Genomic DNA, 19515 nt, shown 5'->3' with positions numbered 1-19515 from the left:
AATAATAATAATAAATAAATAAATAAATAAATAAATAAATATAGATAAAGATGTTGAAATTTTTAAAAAGAAAAGTCACTTAAATATCAGCTTAGAAGAAAAATGCTCCAGCTTTAGGTACAATGGTATAGGTGTGGGGTTCTCTTGAATCCAGTAGAAAGGTAACCCAGTTCTGTCAGGGTTAATTGATCTGTCAACAAATCCACAAAGTGATTAACATACCACTGCTTCTTCACATTCAGTCTTCAAACAGGAATGCCTCACCCGCGTTTTAGATGAAAATGTTTTTGGGAGATTATGCAACCTATTTATTATTATTATTATTATTATTATTATTATTATTATTATTTTGCCCAATAGCAAAGGTGGCTTTACTTAAGCATAGAAGCACAATATAATTGATTGCTTGGGCCATTTTTTCCATTGGATTACTGGAAAAATTGGATATTGAGTAGAAGGAAAAATTGTGTTTTGATATGCAGACCTGAAGACAACAGGATATTGATATCATATCAAATTGCATCTTTATGCAATGATGCCAATTGTTTACAGAAAAAATGGAGGTTATTTGCTTGGTCTGTAATTGTTTTTTTCCTTTATTAGTTAAATCTAATACCTGTGGTAGAATTTTAGATGAAGGAAAACCAAAAAATATTGACAGATAAATTAGTGTATGAGCGGGCAGTGCATGCAATGATAAATGAGAAAGAAGTTCTTGGGTCGGCTGAACTGAAACTAGTGGAGTATCTTGTTAGTCTTGTATAAGATGGTATGTGGTTAATCAGTTGAAATGTGAAGAAGGGAAATGAAAGCAGATGGTTTCTTGATTAACTTCGACAAAAACAGGAAGAAGCCAAGCCTGCTGGGAGGTCTGGCGACACGTTAGGTGCACGTCTAATTTGCGTTGAATTTCTCAGAAATTGATGGGAAATTAGCAGGTCTTGTGCAGTTCCTTTCAATTTTTACAGAAAGTGAAAAAAATACTCGGGTTAGTTCTCTTGTCGTGGAAATAAAGCTAGATTAGATAGAAATTTGTCCCAATGTAACCCCATGTGGTAGGGTTTGACCTACGGAATACACCCAATAACAAGAACAACAAGAGTTCAATCGAGTTGGCAAATTACCTTCTTGGAAACTTTGACAGCTAACCTCTGCACACCGCATGCATTGTTTTCTGAGAAATCCGTTATAACCATGTCTGCAATTGAGTCTAAGGCCTCATTCAGAATAAGGGACTAACTAGTCTAAGTGTCAAATATGGCCTACCCACTTGAATACTTTTCCATGGGGAATCTATTCAGTGTCTATTAGCGGATTAGACGGCAAGCTTTGTAGTGGGTTGTCATATTTGACCCTTGGACTAGCTAGTCCACTGTTCTGAATGTGGCGTAACTGTACTTGACACTATTCGGTGCAGGAAGTTGAGTCTTTGCACTTGATAACAGACATATGACAGCTGGATTGACAAGGAAACGGAGCAGAAATCGTAACCTACTCGCCATTTTCTGTAGATGAGTATTCTGTAAAAAGGTCAACCTTTTGTTCATTTCACCCTTAAATTTGACCATCTGTCAAGTAAAGAAATACAAATAGGCTTTTCACGTGTGTTTGTGTATTGTATGTATATGTCTGTGTCTTTTTGTCTATAGTGTGTGTGTGTGTGCTTGAATATGTGCGCATGCTCCTTTGCACAAGCGAGAGAGATACACCAATTCAGGACCCTAATGCTCTCGGAGTCAGTGGTTGCAGTTAGCATTCCTTCATGTTCCTGACAACATGATTTGTTCTCCCAGAAGATCTCTGAACTGGCAGGTGTTTGTGTCATATCATATTGCTCACCGTCCCAGAAGATCTCTGAACTGGCAGGTGTTTGTGTCATATCATATTGCTCATCGTCCCAGAAGATCTCTGAACTGGCAGGTGTTTGTGTCATATCATATTGCTCACCGTCCCAGAAGATCTCTGAACTGGCAGGTGTTTGTGTCATATCATATTGCTCATCGTCCCAGAAGATCTCTGAACTGGCAGGTGTTTGTGTCATATCATATTGTTCATCGTCCCAGAAGATCTCTGAACTGGCAGGTGTTTGTGTCATATCATATTGCTCATCGTCCCAGAAGATCTCTGAACTGGCAGGTGTTTGTGTCATATCATATTGCTCATCGTCCCAGAAGATCTCTGAACTGGCAGGTGTTTGTGTCATATCATATTGCTCATCGTCTCTGAATATAACTACTAGGTATTCTCGGGCAGCTTTGCCTTCCAAGGCAAAACAACGCTTGAAACACTAAGGGATAGGTCTTCATAGCTGTAGTGATGATTATTTGAAAGTGTGCATGAATGTGTATGTGTTAGTGGGTGTGCATGCATGCAAGTGGGGATGTATCATGAACGTACATGCACATGCAGATACATGCTTGTGTGTGTTCATTGTTAAGTACCAGTACTCCATTGGTACTGTGGTACTATCTGGTTTGATGTGTTCTTCTTTTTGAAAATGACTATTTCTCCTATTGAAAAATGAAAATATTTTCAGTGAAAGTAGTTGATGAAAAACAGATGAAAGAAACATGCAATTGATAAAATTGTTCAAATCAAAACATTTAAAAGATAATTGATAAAACTGTCAGAAACTTGGCAGTGATCAATGGACAGTATTGATTTTTGTCTCTTTTATTGCACACCTGAACAGGTAAATAATGTAATATAAAAAAAAGGACATTGGATAAGATGACAGAAATGTACTCTCAAACTGAAGTATTATTTTCCATGGAACTCTCTGTTTTGCTGGAACTGCCAAGTGTTTTATTGAAGCATTATATTGTAATAATACTGGGTGGTGGTTGTATCATATTCGAGAAATAGGAAATGGTGAATAAGATTATAACAGGTGCACTCTTCCTCTCACAAATGCTGATCATTTCCTCATATCTGTTTTATTAATATAGCCCTGTGGAAGTTTTGGTGTGGAATGGAGTTTTAGGACAAAAACCAGAATCGGTTATTATCTGAAAAGGTCATTGCAGAATATCCCGGCCCCTCTTCAGTAACAACATTATCCTTCTGAAAAATTTTTTGACACATCTGTCTTCATCAGTTTAGTTGAGAGAGTTAATAAAAAGTATGGTTGATTATATTCTTTTCCTCTTTGAAAAAAAAAAAAAAGAAAGAAAATGTTTGCAGAGTGAGCACTGTTGACAATGTTGTTGAGAGCCAACACCATCAGAAAAATGCAGGAAAGGTCCCACCGCAGCCACCACCACTGTGGTATAATAGGGTCCCACCGCTGCCACCACCACTGTGGTATAAGGTCCCACCGCAGCCACCACCACTGTGGTATAATAGGGTCCCACCGCTGCCACCACCACTGTGATATAATAGGGTCCCACCGCTGCCACCACCACTGTGGTATATGGTCCCACCGCTGCCACCACCACTGTAGTATTAGGTCCCACCGCTGCCACCACCACTGTGATATAATAGGGTCCCACCGCTGCCACCACCACTGTGGTATATGGTCCCACCGCTGCCACCACCACTGTGGTATATGGTCCCACCGCTGCCACCACCACTGTGGTATAAGATCCCACTGCTGCCACCACCACTGTGGTATAAGGTCCCACTGCTGCCACCACCAGCTGCTCTACCTGGATTCTACCACCCATACTTGGTGCCAGACCAGAGAGCAATTAAGAACACCTCCATACCTAAGCTGCCATGAGCATGGGCTATGAATTATAGAAACATTGAATAGAAGCAAATTTGCTGCGACAGTACAAATTCATGTTATTGATTTAGCTTAATGGAAATGTTCATTGTTGTCTCTCCCCAACAGTACGCACATGTCCACCTAGCTGAGAGACCTGTTCAGTCTAATGATAAAATGAAGGCCAGGCTTGTGTCTGTCAGCCTCCAGGTCACTGGGAAATGTCTCATTTATTTTCAAATTAAGAGCTTATGATGAATGAGATTTCTTCAGTGGCTGGATCTTCCCAGGGATGCCTTATTAGCAACTGGGCTTATTTAGTCCAGCATCATTTTAATTTCAGTTTTCCTCTCCTCTCCTTCACTTGTTTTTCTCTGTGCTTTATAAAAATCTGAGGTGCACAAATGCCATTTGCTTGCCGCATTTTACGCCTGAGCTTTAAGAGTCGTATTTCAAGTATTAGATTTTATTTATTGTCAACCACCAACTGAATAATGAACATTTATGGAAGATCTGCAAATTAACTAGGTGGAGTAGGAGCTAGGACTGTGTGATCTAAGCTAATATGAAAACACTGTGTAAATTCATGTTGTGGCACAAGTGTGCTCATGGGAGTTACATTTAATTCTTTTGAGTTTGGAGTAAAATACCCTGAGTTTCATTTCATCTTAAAGTAATCTTGTTTTCCAAGATACTTTTTTGATCTTCACCTGGGTGTAAAATGTTTCATTTTGCCAGGTCTATCGCAAGTCGATAACCAGGGACCCAAAAACTTGACCATGTTTCTTTGACAGACAACAGATTTTGTCTCTGGTACCAGAGTCTGAAAAAGATGGTGGTCAAGTAAGAAATAGAGATGAGTTTGCCTTTTTTTGGACAACTTGAACACAGGATAGTGCGATCAGAAAACTGAATTGCCACTGTAAAAAAACTTGGATTTGTCTTATACCCCGTTCACATTACGCTCAGTTATCCGGATAAATTGCGAATTAGGTCACAATTCGAATAAATGCAGTAGTGTGAACGCAAGAGGATTTTTGTAATGCGCATTTTCAAAATCCTGCAAGCGAGGTGGATTTCTAAGCGCGATCCGGATAACTTACCGGAATCGACACCTGTACAGATCTAACTGCACATGTGTGCAGATAAGTGCGGGTATCTATGAACGCTTGTTTATTACTTTAGCGATTGCACCAAACGTATTTGGAGGTCGCCACTCACTACAACATGAGGAAACAAACTTATTTTGCCATCTTATACTTCTCAAGAATGCTGGAATGTCTTTAGAGTTGCATTTGTCGTCACAAATTGTTGTTGGTATTTTAAGATTTTCTGTGCGGCGCATGCGCGAGTGTTCAAAACAGGAAGTTAAACCTGAAATTTTCAACGTGGGATTCGGATTCGCTTAGCGTGTGTGAACGCAATACCGAATCGGATTCCTAACGAAAAATTCGGATTATAGAAATGCGCATTTTTGCAACTGTAGTGTGAATGGGGTACTAATATTGTTGCCAAGAACAGGTTCGTTAGGATCTGGTCATTAGTGGAGTTTGAAGAGGATGTTTATGTTTAATCTCTGTATTTAATATACTAAACAGTGACCAAAATCAGAATGTGAAAAAATTTGCCATGGACTTAGATGAAAGAAATTCTATGTAACAGGTACCTGATTGAAGTGATTTAGCATTGGTAAGCTATCAGTTGCTGATGTATTTTGTTATCAAGTGAATTTAATTGGCTCTGTTAGAAAAAGAAACCAGTCTCTCCATGGAAGAGGATTATTTATTGGTCAGATCAGGTGACAGCTGTAAAAGGATCCCCTTACCTGGATTTTTACCTGTGTTGGTCTTATGTTGGAAATACTTCAGGTATATATATAAACAAAATGTGCTCTGCTACTTGTTACGTAGCAAACAGTGTAAACTTATAAAAACTAATAAAAACAAATATACCTGGGTATCAAGAACCACATTACAAAGGATATCTCCAGTCATATGTCTTCTTCTAGGTTTCTCTTGAACCCTGACGTACTGTGTGCCACATCTTAAGCTTATTACGGTTTCCAGAAGGGATCACCTTTAAAGTATCAGACATATTCCTGATCATTCTGTATTTAACAGCATGTGTCCTGGAAATGGGATGTCACAGTCGTATTGCCTCTTGAATGGCAGGGGCGGATTTAGGCCGTCTTCTGGGTCTTCCGGAAGACGGTCAGATTTTAAAGTTTACATTGACGGGTATCTAATATTTTCTGTCGGAAGAGGGTCAAAAATGGAGGATGGATTAACAAAAATAATTTGGAAGACTGTCAGAAAATATCTCTGGATCCGCCCCTGAATGGTGTGTTTTTTCAGTGAAGGCACAATACCTGTGTACACACTAGAAAAACTAACTCTTGCATAGGACTTAACCCAGAAGAAGCCGATCTATACTTCAAGTCTCCTTTGACTCATGTTAAATCTGTAGTAGTAGTACATTTAGCCAGAAACATATGATTGCATATGTTTTATAACAAAAAACAGACTTGGCTTATGTTTTAGGTCAATACTTAATTTAAGTAAATGACTGATCATTTATTTTGAGCTAAAGCAGACTAAGACATTTAACCAATTTTTGGCTGGCTAAGTCTTTTGTAAAACTAGACCCAAAAAATATACGAATAACAATCTGTTTATTATTCATTTGTACTTTAAAAATGATTACACTCAATTCTTCACACACCCACCTAGCCATCACCTCCCTTGTCCACCTACCTAGCCACCCGCTTGTCCACCCACCTAGCCACCCCCTGTCCACACATTTAGCCACCTGCCTGTCCACCCACCTGCCTATCACTAAGCCACCCACCTAGCCACTGCCCCCCCTCCCCCCCTGTCCAGCCACCTGTCTGTCACTTCGTCAACCACCCGTCCACCCACCCACCAAGCCAATACAAGATACAAGAAAAAGGGCGGATATCTTGTGGAGTCCTTGTAGAGAATCTTGTAAGGTACCATTACAATATTAAGGAAATTGTAATTTTTTGCTGGAGTAAACTTCTTTTCTTGCTATTTACTACAACATCCTCTTATGACATCTTCCCCAAGGGGACTTGCGACCTGAGTTAGCATGTGACCTGAGTCGTTTGTTCCAGTGTAAACATGCCTCAGTGTAAGGGAGGCTATCCAGTGAAGACCAGGGGGTACTATTATAGAGGCTACAGATGGTTTACATCAGTCTCTACCAGTTGGTCCTGCTGCTACATTGCCCATTGTTGTATAGTATGCAGCACACTAAGCAGATCTGAAGGCCAGTTCACATGGGATCCATGCTAATGTGGTTCTGGACTGGTTTAGAATTTGTTTTAACTGTTCTTTGGGTTTCTTGAAGCATGTGCTATGGTTTACCATGTTGATGTTTGACACATGTGGTTCTAGACATTTTTAAACTCCTTTTATTATTCCTCAATATTCCTTCTTGCTTTTACTATCAATTTGGTACTGGACTCATTTTGGAAGGTTATTTTCTTTTAAAACTCATGTTATTTTTTCTCAGTTATTTGGCTAAAGAAAAATATTGTCTTGTTGTCTTAAAATCATGGTTAGGGAACCAAGTTTGGCCAACTGTTCTCAGTATTCTGAACACACATTGAGTGTGGACAGAATGGAGATTGACTGGTGCAGTGAGAAAGCAGAGGACTGGTATATATATGTTCTTGAAGGCTATGATTGTCAGTGATGAAAAGTCTGTTGAATGTTCATGTAGGCCTTTTTATGCGTCCTCATCTGGTGGAATGTTTTCTCTGGAGACTGAAGTTCCATGTGTGTGAAGCTGTATGTTTTCAACGCTAGCCCTGGGTACCTTTGAGAATTTATTGATTCTACTTTGTAGGAAAAAGGCTTTTCAATCATGGCCACAGCAGGTGAATCCATCATACTGATTTGCCGCTTTGTAGAAAACACAAAACTGTGCTTTTAATATTTTGTTTTGGAAAAAAGCATACTTTGACAGGGTATATAAGTCTTCATGCAGTAGAGATTGTTTGATAGAGTAAGAGGTATCTTTGTAAAGGATGAACAGAAAGATGACTTTGCCAATATGGGATCATGGGATGTGCAGAAGGGCATATTGGACAGTTGTCTATTTTTACTTCTAAGACAAAACACTTTGCTCTCTTTGAATTCAGGATTAATCGGTAGTGGTTGAATATTGTAAGGTAAATGTTAGTGTAAATTGTCAGCCATTTGTTTCCTCTTGTTGTGCAGGAATGGTGGTACATTTTATAGAGTCTGTGTGATTTGTCTGGAATCTAAAGTAGGCTCAAGTTTTGGCACTAAGTTAAAATAAAAGGCTAATTACTTTAATAAAACTGGCCTCTGTACACATTGGAAGATTGCTTCATAGTCTCCGTATGAAATTTTATAAAAAGTGTGGGTTTTTGAGATAGATAAATGAGCTAAGTTGGAGAAGAAATGCTAGGAAACTTTTAATTCTTCCCGTGCAGAATGCTGGAATGTAATGCTTTAGAGAAACAGGGATTTGATTCTCCCACACAGTAACTGTAGTTATTCTTTGCAATATTTGTGAAATGTCAGCAATTACTCAGGTAGACAGTCAGAAGTGGGAAGGTGCATACCTGTATACCTGCTGCAATTACCACTGTATCAGTGTCAGTGAGCTATCCAGACTGAGCTTGGTTGTATCTTGTCCCTGCTGCAATTACTACTATGTCAGTGTCAGTGAGCTCTCCAAACTGAACTTGCCTGTATCTTGTACCTGCTGCTATTACTACTATGTCAGTGTCAGTGAGTTATCCAAACTGAACTTGCCTGTATCTTGTACCTGGCTCTTTCCTTGCCTCCCTCTTTTAGACACTAAGTCTTATTATAGACCATCTGTTGAAAATTTCTCTGAAACCTTTCTGGAAAAAAAAAAGGAAACGACCTTTTCCAGCTTGATTTAGAATTTTAGTAGGAACAGATAGAAGGATTTGGAGGAGGTATATAATTGCAGCACTGTGTGAACTTAAATTTTAAGTGACATTTAATTTAAATGTCATTATAAACCCTAACTCAATGTTAGTAACAATAGGTTCTTTTTCTGTTTTCAGCGGTGCCTTTTCTCAAGTGATACTAGGAGAAGAGAAGAAGAACAAGGGCAAGTATGTAGCAGTGAAATGCATAAACAGACATCAACTCAAGGGAAAGGAAGAAGCTCTACAAAATGAAATAGATATATTAAAAAGGTAGGTTGTTGCAATGACTGGTCAGAAAAAGAAACTTTTATATATATATCAGTTTTTTGTTCGTGTTCCCAGTGATTTGATTTTTAAGGACGTCATGCAGGGCATTTGGCCATTGCCCGCCTCTGTTGTTAGCATCGCTGTTGGAATTCACTTTCCACATAAACACCACAAGAAGGAAAAAAGTTACCATTCTCAAAGAGGACTAAAATACAGCTATTTCTTTTAATTTCAAACCAATTATAGTAATCCTGTAATATCTGTTATAATAGTAGTAATAACTCTTGAAGGATATTTCTCCTAATTACCCAGCTAGACATCTCTGTTCAATGAAATAAGTGATCAGCATGACTTGGTGATCATTAAGTGTGACCTTTCTGTTCAGTTCATTTGAGGTGAAAATATTTCAGGAAGTGCAGATTTTACTGACAGTAAATGTTGGTGACAGTCGCACTGGGACCATGTGTCTTAGAAAACTCTCTGGCATTGTGCTGTGTTGATAGAAATAATTTATCAAAAATAAATAGATAAGTAAACAAAATGAACAAAAAGTAAAGTTCATTAGCTTAAGTAGCATTTTGATTATTCTTTTATCATTAATGGACTTCACTTAAACCCCGTTCCCATACCTAGGTCGATCTAGCAGGATCGACCCATCTCTGAGGGGGTTCTCCCTAAATTGCACTCAGCTATATAGCGGCTCTGATGTCTGGCACACCTACTGAAGCCGTTAGCGGATAATTAACCATCGTTTAGCAGCTTAAGTAGGCATGCCAGACATCTAAGCCGCATATGCTGAATGTAATTTATCAAGAATCCCCTTGGAGATGAGTCGATCTTGCTACATCGATCTAGATATGGGAATGGGATCTTAGTCATATCTGGCAGACTGAGGTTATATCATTGTAACACAGTGGGGGACTATCAACATGGCCAATGCTTTCTTCAGTTTTATGTTATAACTTGTGTTCTTGTTTCAGGTTAGAACATCCAAACATTGTCAGGTTACTAGATGTTCATGAAGATAAACACTCAGTGTATCTAGTCATGGAACTGTAAGTATGTGTACTCACGCATATGTGTGAGCACTTGTGCATGCGCACACACACACACACACTTGTTCACACACACACACACACACACACACACTCTTAAGTACCATGCACCCACACACACATTACAGATACAGAAATATATTTGACATTTTAAATCTAAAAACACTACTGCCTATCTGGGTATTTTCTCCTAGTCTTTGAATGTCACGTTTTGTGGTCTGCGCTGAATCCTGCCCCATATAATATTGACATAACTGCCATTGGCGCTTCTAAATCCAAATTGGCTTGAGAGCAGGTGAAAATGATAGCTTGCAAGTGGTTTGTTTCCTTCCTTACTACTGCTAATAAATAGAACTTCGTGTCGACCTTTCTTCTGTGAGTGGTATGGATTTTAGTATCAGTGCCAAGAAGTCTTTATCTCCAGATGTGGAAGTCTTCTTTTTTATTAGCCATGATACGAGGTAGTAGTCTTTAAGCTAAAGGTATTTTCCCAGTGGATGGCTTCTTCCTCACTGCCACACATTCAAACCTAAATTTTTCCTATGAACTGAGTGGGACGTGGCATTGTATTCTTGGACTAAATATGCTTTGGTTTTCTTTGTTAACCAGCGTTAGCCCACCAGAGTAAAGATTGATACCTTGAATATGAAGCTGTTTAGTAATTGTATTGCGTCTTAAGCAGGCAGTCTGCAGTATGTTGAGTTCAGATGTATTGACAATATGTCATTTTAGAAAAAGAAGATGTGATTTTTGTCTTGGGATTCTAACACAAGTGTCCTGTTAAGATTTGCTGACTATTGGCAAATTTACAACTTTTTGGGAGCCAAAAAAAAAAAAAATCTTTTTCTTAAGCCACCCCTGTGAGTTTTTCACTAAATGACAGTCTCATCCCTGTAAACATGACCTTAACAGCTGTGACCAGTGCAGAACATTGCCTGACAATTAAAACAGAAATTACTAGATTGCTGTGAAAGAAATTGTATTGGTTGAAACAGAGTCCCTCAAACAGCCTGTTTGTTTTCATACATATTTAACAGATTTATAGAACTATTTGTGTATTTGATATATCACCAAGGCTACATATGCCATTTATAAGCAGATATTTTTTTATCAAGTCGTCACAGAGTTTGATAATTCGTATTATAAAAGTGCTCCTTATATGGCACCAAAATGTAAAGTTTCATCATATGACTCGACAACCCGGAGGCTGCCTATTTTAATCTTCCTTTTTCTTCTCCAGAGTTACTGGCGGTGAGCTGTTTGACAGGATTGTACAGAAAGGCAGCTATACAGAAAAAGACGCCAGTTGTTTAATACGGCAGGTCTTAGAGGCTGTAGATTATATGCATGAAAAGGGGGTAGTACACAGAGATTTAAAGGTAAAAACTAGGTCAACCATTCCTTTGTTATCACTTTCCTGGTTGGCTGATTATTATGTAGTATGTGATTTTAGTACACATTTTGTCATTGGCTGTATAGATTTAAATTTTAAAATATTAATGTACATTTGAAAGCTATAAAACAAGTAATTTTATAAATATTGAGAGAATATTTATAGGGACAGAAGTTTTTATGTGAATCAACAATAGTGGTTGTATAATGAAAAAATGAGTTTAATTATATCACCAGAATTAAGTATAATTATTAAAAATTAAGTATTGGTGTGAATAGAACTGAAAGTTTACCAAACTGCAAAAATAAGATCAAGAAAGCAATCATAAGATGATGAATCATCGTAATTTCTTTTTTCAGCCTGAAAACCTACTCTTTTTTGGACCACAAGATGATTCCAAGATCATGATCAGTGACTTTGGTCTTTCAAAAACTGAAGAATCTGGAACCATGGCAACAGCATGTGGTACACCCGGTTATGTAGGTAGGTAACCATGGTGACACCCTGTGGAACCTAAGTAGCGTGGGTTGGTGACCATGGCAACAGACCATGGAATACATGGTTGTTTTAGGCGGGTAACCATAGGAACAGCTGTTGGAAATTCCAGTCATTTTGATAGGTTACCATGGCATGCTGCAGTAATGGGGGTGGTATTGCTCATGGCCACCAAGGCAGGCTGCATTGGGACAGTCATGCTCCCTCCTCAATATTTCTTACTTGGAAAGTTAAAAATTAATAGTCTGGTAGAGTGTAGGAGAGAGGAGTTGCCTGATGTGGCCCCACCAGCAAGAATGCATATTGTAATTATAGGAAAAAATAAAGGAATTCTTTCTTCCTTCTCCTCTTTCTCCTATCTGGCCTCTGTATTTGCGGTAGGAAGATGATTATTTATGGAAAGATTCCTTATCTCTTTGAAGAAACCCTTGTTTGGCTATTTGTATTCAGAAATTATCATGTGTATGCTGCACATGTATTATCTTTGGGAATCAGTCTAAATGTTTTTGTTGAATCCATTGGCTGCATCTGTTTTGGCAAAGCGCTATCTGTACTGGAGGGAAATGTGACTATTGACTCAGATATTGGAGAAGTATCTGGCTCATTTCATACTCAGGTGACCTATACAGTACAGAGTCTGGCTAGTCTTAGAGGCCAGGGCAAGGAGTAGCTAGAACCTAGAGAAATAGGTGGGGCTGCAGTCTCTCAATGTAGGTGGCCATGGCAACAATCCAAGAGGAGATTTTTTTCTTAGTTGTTTCCCAGTTTGGTAATCACAGAAGCCCTCAGTCCCACCGGGACAATGAAAATTGGAGTTGCCTTGGTAACCATGGGATATACTCGCTTATTTTGTAGATCAACTTTTCTAGGTTACCAAAGATACATTTACATTAAGTTGTCCTTAAATATTTTCTCAGCCCGTGTATGATTTCTTCATTGTTTAAAAAGATATCAATCTTCTAAGGACAAAAAAATTATGTTTAAGAATTTGAAGTTCCAGACAGTTCATATTCCATGAGTAATGGGAAGTTGATTAATCAAGGTTTAATTTATGATTGGGGGGGGGGGGGGGGGTCTTCCTCCTTTTCCTTTTCAATTGGGAAAGAGGGTCAAGAAAGTTGCTGGGTTTTGAATAAACTGATCAAAAACTTGAAGAGATTGTAGTGAGGGGTAGCAATCCTCATCATTATCCTCTTCTAGCCCTGTGGTTTTTATTATGAAATCTGCTTTCTTGTGAAATTGATTTTAGAAGTTGAACAGTTTGGTAATAGTACCATTGTGATCAGGACGTTTTTTTTTTTCGAGGAGGGGGAGAAAAAATACCCTTTTAACAACTTTTTAAAAAAAATTCCAATGAAGATAATTTCCCAGTGTGTGGTCCTGTGAGTGTCAGCGATATCGCACACATTTCCTGAAGTCATTGCTGTAATTATCCTCATTTGTCACCTTCATCATCTGGACTTGGATCAATGCTTGTTGTGGTCTAAAACCCCTTATTTTGTTGCTATCATTTTCAATTTCTGGCAAAATATATCCTCAAAAGAATTTTATCCAGTAAGCCTGGAGGGAAATGATCAAAATTTGGGCAATTTTTAAAGCACATAGCTTGCCTCAGCACAGAGCAGATACCCCTCAAGGTAATTTCTGGAAAAAGTACACTCCTAGCCATTAAAGACTGATGCTATGTGAAGAAATTACCAGGAATATTTTTCAATGAGTGGTATATGAAACTTTAACTAATGGCACTATGACATCATCACAAGCACTTAAAAAAACATCAGGTATAGATCAGACTCCCAGAAGGACGAGAAAACACTTATCTACTGCTATTCCCACGCAACAACATTTGCCATTCAGCCATTAATGGCTGCAGAGATCGTCACTTTTCAAATACAGCTTTTTCAGAGTATAGAATAGTGGTAGATGAGGAAGAGAGCAGGCTCCATCCTTCAAAAAATGTTCCAAACGACACCCCTCCCCCCAGAAGGTTTAGTTATGGCACATTTGGGAGTGTGGTTGGCTTAAACCTTATACCCCCCCCCCCCCAAACACGCAGTCTCTCCCACCCTGTATTAAACCAAGTTGATAAATGAGGTCTTCAGTAAACATGTACATTATCTAGTGATGTAATGGCTAATATCTGTTCCAAGATCATATTAGCTGATCTAAAACAGCTGAGTTTCAATTTGTGTTGTAAATATATTTATACAGCCACCCACCCATCCACCTGGGAACCCTCTTACCCAGACATTTTAGTCAGATGTCCAACTTGCAAATAGATTGCAATTTTCTCCCACTTAGATTTCTTGAACTTGTTGGCTCACTGTTATGAGTGGCCTAAAAGCCTGTCTCAGCAAACACTGTTCAGATTGCATTCCATGTTGGTTTTTATCTTTTCACTACATTTAGGCTTCAGGGCAACTTCCAGTGTAAATGAAGTAGATAATGAGGTAAAAAAAAACAAAAAACAAACAAACAAACAACAACATGTAAGCAGTTGACTTCATGTTTAGCACACCAGTCAAGCTTGTGCTGTTGTTTTAACCAGGTCTATATTCATGCTGTAGTAAAATGACTTCGTCATTTGTGATGTTGTTAGAAGTATGCATATTAGCATGATATGTATTGCTGGGACATTGGCATCAGCTTGTGATTAAGTTTTGATGCTTCTAGTTCAAGCACAGTGGTTGAAATCTCTGTTTCTTTCACACACACACACACACACACACACACACACACACAGAGGTAAATGTGTACGAGAAGATTTTTAATTGTACACATAACATTTATTCAAAACCTGAATTCCAAAGGAGATAAAGCCATAAATCAATAAACCTGCATTAAAGATCCCCATTAATTTCCTAACTTCAGGAGCTACAAAAAACCAGATCTGAAAAAAAAAAGTTATTTCTGTTTAGATAATGATTATGGTTTTCAAGAGAGGCTCTGTGTTCTCAAAGGTGTCTTGGTTATTGATGAGTAAGGCTTGGACATTTATCATCCTCATTCAGTGGCCCTTTGAGCTGTGCCTGAGGCCCTTCATCAGTATACTAATAGTGGTATGCAGTTTGATAAAATTGGTAAGGCTTCAGACAGTCTCAACCAGAATACATGTCCAGTGGCCCTACATATTGTATATGGCCCCAAATCAGAGTATTAAGGATTATTTTGAAATGCAGCAAGATGGGACTGCCCCATAGGAAAGAGTTTTTGAGGCTAATGTAGTCGGTGTTACGATTAGTATATTAGTACTTCAAGTGTTTTTATGATATTGATTTTGCTGAAAAAAAATGGGCGTTCTCTGACTCTGTTTCGCTTGCCCCCCCACCCCCCCCCCCACCCCACCCACTCGCACTCTCTCTACCATCTCTTTATGCCTCTTTCTTACACTTCAAGAATCTACACATATTAGCAGAAAAAAAGCTAATTTACAAGTTGCCTGCCAAACCTTTCCCAAGACGGGGTTGTTTAGTTAGTTATGTTATTTGCCAACATCAGAATTTCATTGAATGGATGAAATGTGTGTCAGTGGGAGATCTAAATTTACCAGTAATGTCCTATCATTGTATGTCACTGGAGTGTTTAAATGAACATATATTCTTCCATTCATGACATCAGCATCTTTTGGGACAAGTTGCCGCAATTCACTACTACTGGACTTCTTTCAGTCCTGACCAAAATGTAACATCTACTTCTTGGAATTATTCCAGCCCTGGCTAAAAGCATTACTACTGAAAAAAAAAATCATCTGAAATGATTATTGCTCAAGATGTCAGTTAAAGGTATCCTGTTTTAGACTTTTGTGTGGAATGTAATTTTCCTCAAGTAAAAAAAGCATTGTTTTCCTACTCACAAGTCATTACATGACCCATCCATTCACTGGGAACAAATGGTTTGTATCACGATTAAATTATTTACTTCTAAATGACTCTGAGCCACTTAGACTGCCATGTTTTTTGTGACATTTTAGAACCAAATATCGATATCAGGTACTTTTACTTGAGAGGGTTTTGTCATTTTAAAGGTCTGAATTGGGAAAGATTATTATATAATAAGTAGCTTTACAGGATATTTGAATATTGAAACATGACAGCGAGACATTTTCAATTGTGCAGTATGTTTTAAATCTCTGTACAAAATCATCAGACGTGAGTGTTGCTTAATGACACCAGTGGATGGTAAAGATTTTTTCGTGACTGGAAAAAGTACACTGCTTGACTCAACAATTCTAACATATTACTCATTTTGTTGAAACAAATGATGTCATCACTGGTATTTGAGAGACTATTTTGCTGTCAGGGATGTTTTGTAAAGTAAATATTGTTGAATCTTTGCATTGCATGAGTAACTCCAGAAATATTCACTCATTTAAAGCATCTACTTTCGTTCTGCACTTGTTGTAACCATAAGTTCAAATGATGCATGGTTGAAAGCATTTTGGACTATATTTTGCAGATGAGATAAAGTACAAATGTGGAGCCTTGGGCTTGCTTGACTTGTGATATTATACATCATGTTCCTGAGTCAAGCAACTTTTAGTAATTAATGATCTAATTATAAAGCTGAGTGCTGATACTGTAGATGATGTCTGAGTTGTCTTCCCTGTCATTGTAAAGCAGGCATGAACTAGATTCTTCAAATAATTACTGGTTTGTTTTACCTACAGCATCAGCAGAGATATTGCTTTGTGTGGATAAAATGTCCCCACTGTTCTGTATTATCTTCCAACTTTTCTCAATAGACACCATATTGTGTATATATTTCCATCTGATGACTTGTCCAGAAATCTTTGTACAATTGATGTGTTTTGCTAGAAGCTCTTGTGAAATGCAGCCTGCCAAATAACTCAGCATAAAATACAACACATATTGATCCGTGCAAAGTTTTATTATATCATAATTCATAACTGGTGTCAATCTGGCAACCCAAAGGTCCCAGACACGAAGTCTAATTATCACTTTTTCCATGATAAGTACCCCAGGGGAGGCCATTTTCAGTTAGTATATCATTCACGTTAGCCTTGCACTGGATGATAGAAATGAAAGACTTTCAATTTCCCTGTCATAGTCTTGTCATTGATTTAGGGGAAAGATTTCATAGCTGAAGACTTAAATTGAATTGTGCGAAGCTGAAATGAAGGCAAGAATGAATATGCCCATGAATTATAATTATAAACAGTACACTTTCGTAATAATTATCAAGTTTAATAATAATTTTGCCATGGTAGATGTCGAGAATACAAGAACATTACCAGATGTGGCGTACGTGACACTCCTGCATACACGTGCGCATGCATGCAAACACATGTAACTGAGCCATGATATAAGACAGATGTACTACTCTTAGCCACTCGTCAGTATTTGACATTGACTGGTGCTTTACTAAAATGTATCTATGGGTGCATTCCCAAAGATTTAGATCGATCCAGAGATTTAGATTTAGATCGACCTCCTAAATTGCAGTCAGATGAGCGCGCACCATAGTTAATTACCCCCTTACAGCCTTACAGTAGGCGGGACAGACGCTTAAGCTGGCTAAGCTGACAGTAATCTAGTGAGACTCCCCACAGGGATAGATCGATCTAAAATCTATGGGAATAGGGTCTATAACTCCTCCCCTCTCCCGCCCTACTCCTCTTAAGAGTCGCTGACCTGACAAGAGAATTACGGACAAAATAATCATACCATGGCAGTCTTCGATAATGATCTCTCTCATGACGTATGTGTCACACGACTTGGAGATTACTCCCTTGTTCAGTGTTAGTCCTTATAACAATAAGCTATTAATTGTTAGTTGGTAATAAGGGACTTGGTATTTTCCTGGGAATAGTAAGTCTTGTTTTTTGTTTTCGTCGCTCTTTTGGATGTAAAGAGAGATGGAGTTAGGTGTGAATGGCATCATGAAATGACAGGAGAAGACCTCTTCTCTCCTTTCTAATCTTGGAATCTGATTGTGAGCTTTGGGCCAATTTCCGTTCTTTAAGATAGACATATTCAAAACACAGCCTAAGTTTTCTGCATTCAGTGAGCAGGGGAGGTCTTCAGATTGATCTCGGAATAATTTCATGGTAATTTTTTTTCTGGTCCTATCATAAGTTGTAATAGGTTTTCTCTGAAGACTAAGAGGTCTTATTCAGTGCATCCTGACATAAGAGTTCTCTCTCTTCCTGATGACAGTTGTTTTTCCTTTTTTTTTTCAACAAACTTGAGCTGTTTTGTCTTACGTAAATGTCAAATTGAAACCTGTTTTGCTAAGTGATATGTTCACATTGACATTTCTAGGGCTGAAATTGATGTTGATCTGGAGAGAAAATGTTTTTCTTCATAAAAAATTGGTCATAATTCTGTATTTTTCCAACTTCTCCTTTAATTAATTAATTAATTAATTAATTAATTAATTACAAAAGTGTAATAAAATTGTTGATGTGTTTGCCTTACATAACATCTTAATAGTTGGTCTGTATTATCTCTCCAGCCCCAGAAGTTTTAGCACAGGCACCGTATGGTAAAGAAGTGGATGTCTGGTCCATAGGAGTCATCTCTTATATCTTGTAAGTACAGCAGTTCATTATCACTGAACACCATAAATAATAACCTGATCTTATTTGAAAGACTCTCTTTAAACAAAATAAATAATGATCTTTAAGGAGGCTGTTTATTGGACTCAGTTAAAAAGAAAAGGTTGAAAAAAGAATATGACAACAAAGAGTACAAAAAAAAAAAAAAAAAAAAAAAAATTAGGAAGGTGAGAAAAAATTATTAGTTTGCAATGCATAATATGAATTGTGTTTAACTTGTTGATGTCTTGGAGGGATACTGTTTCAATCAAAGGGGAGATAAATTGTCCAAACATAATTTACATCGCAATTTTTCATTTTTAGAGACGATATATATAATATTTTGATGTTGGACAAACCTGTATTTGATATGGTCTTGCTTTAAGACGGCCATATATGTGAGACAGAATTACCTGTAGTCTACTCTATGGTTTTTCAGCCAGTTTAAATCTGAGATTTATTCCAGTAGTTTATGTGTAATTATATCATGGTAATTGATAAAGTTTGTTTTTCTATCAGGCTATGTGGATATCCTCCATTCTATGACGAGAATGATGCCGAGCTGTTTAAACAGATTCTGAAGGCTGAATATGAATTTGAGTCTCCATATTGGGATGAAATCTCAGACTCTGGTAAGATGTCTTGCTACAGTTTACTTTCTATAGTTTACTTCCTACTAAATTTTCTACAGATTAGTCTACAGATCACTTTCTACAATTTACTCTCTACAAATTATTTTCTACAGTTACCGTCTAGATGAGAAATACTGAATGTAAAGAGGAAAAAATAGATGGAAGTAGAATAAACAGGGACATTTTCTGACAATCTTCCAAATTATCTTTGTTGATCCATCCTCAATTTTTGACCGTCTTCTGACAGAAAAAATTATAAACCCATCAATGTAAACTTGAAAATCTGACAGTCTTCTGGAAGACCCAGAAGATGGCCTCTTTTTCCGGAAGACCCAGAAGACAGCCTCAATCCACCCCTGATAAAGGTGCATCAATGTTTCACCCCCACCCCTCAACCCCCTTAACCCCACTTACTAACCCCCCTCCTCTTTCCCCCTGGTGTCACACAGCTGAGGCT

The 19515-nt window shown here is 38.0% G+C and overlaps 1 protein-coding gene across 1 annotated transcript in view; it reads left to right on the top strand.

Moving 5' to 3' along the window:
* Nucleotides 1-19515, top strand: part of LOC106161880 (calcium/calmodulin-dependent protein kinase type 1) — a 40926-nt gene that overhangs the window by 14503 nt on the left and 6908 nt on the right. The window contains exons 2-7 of the mRNA XM_087016070.1: nt 8796-8930; nt 9908-9982; nt 11223-11361; nt 11735-11858; nt 18345-18420; nt 18946-19058. Of these exons, the coding sequence (XP_086872196.1) occupies nt 8796-8930; nt 9908-9982; nt 11223-11361; nt 11735-11858; nt 18345-18420; nt 18946-19058 (662 nt within the window). The remainder of the gene's footprint in view (nt 1-8795; nt 8931-9907; nt 9983-11222; nt 11362-11734; nt 11859-18344; nt 18421-18945; nt 19059-19515) is intronic.

The sequence above is a fragment of the Lingula anatina genome, chromosome 6, assembly GCF_051362555.1.
Source record: "Lingula anatina isolate TDL-2025a chromosome 6, LinAna3.0, whole genome shotgun sequence".
NCBI classification, from domain to species: domain Eukaryota; kingdom Metazoa; phylum Brachiopoda; class Lingulata; order Lingulida; family Lingulidae; genus Lingula; species Lingula anatina.
Note: the sequence above shows the minus strand (reverse complement) of the source record. Positions and strands in the feature narration are given on the sequence as shown.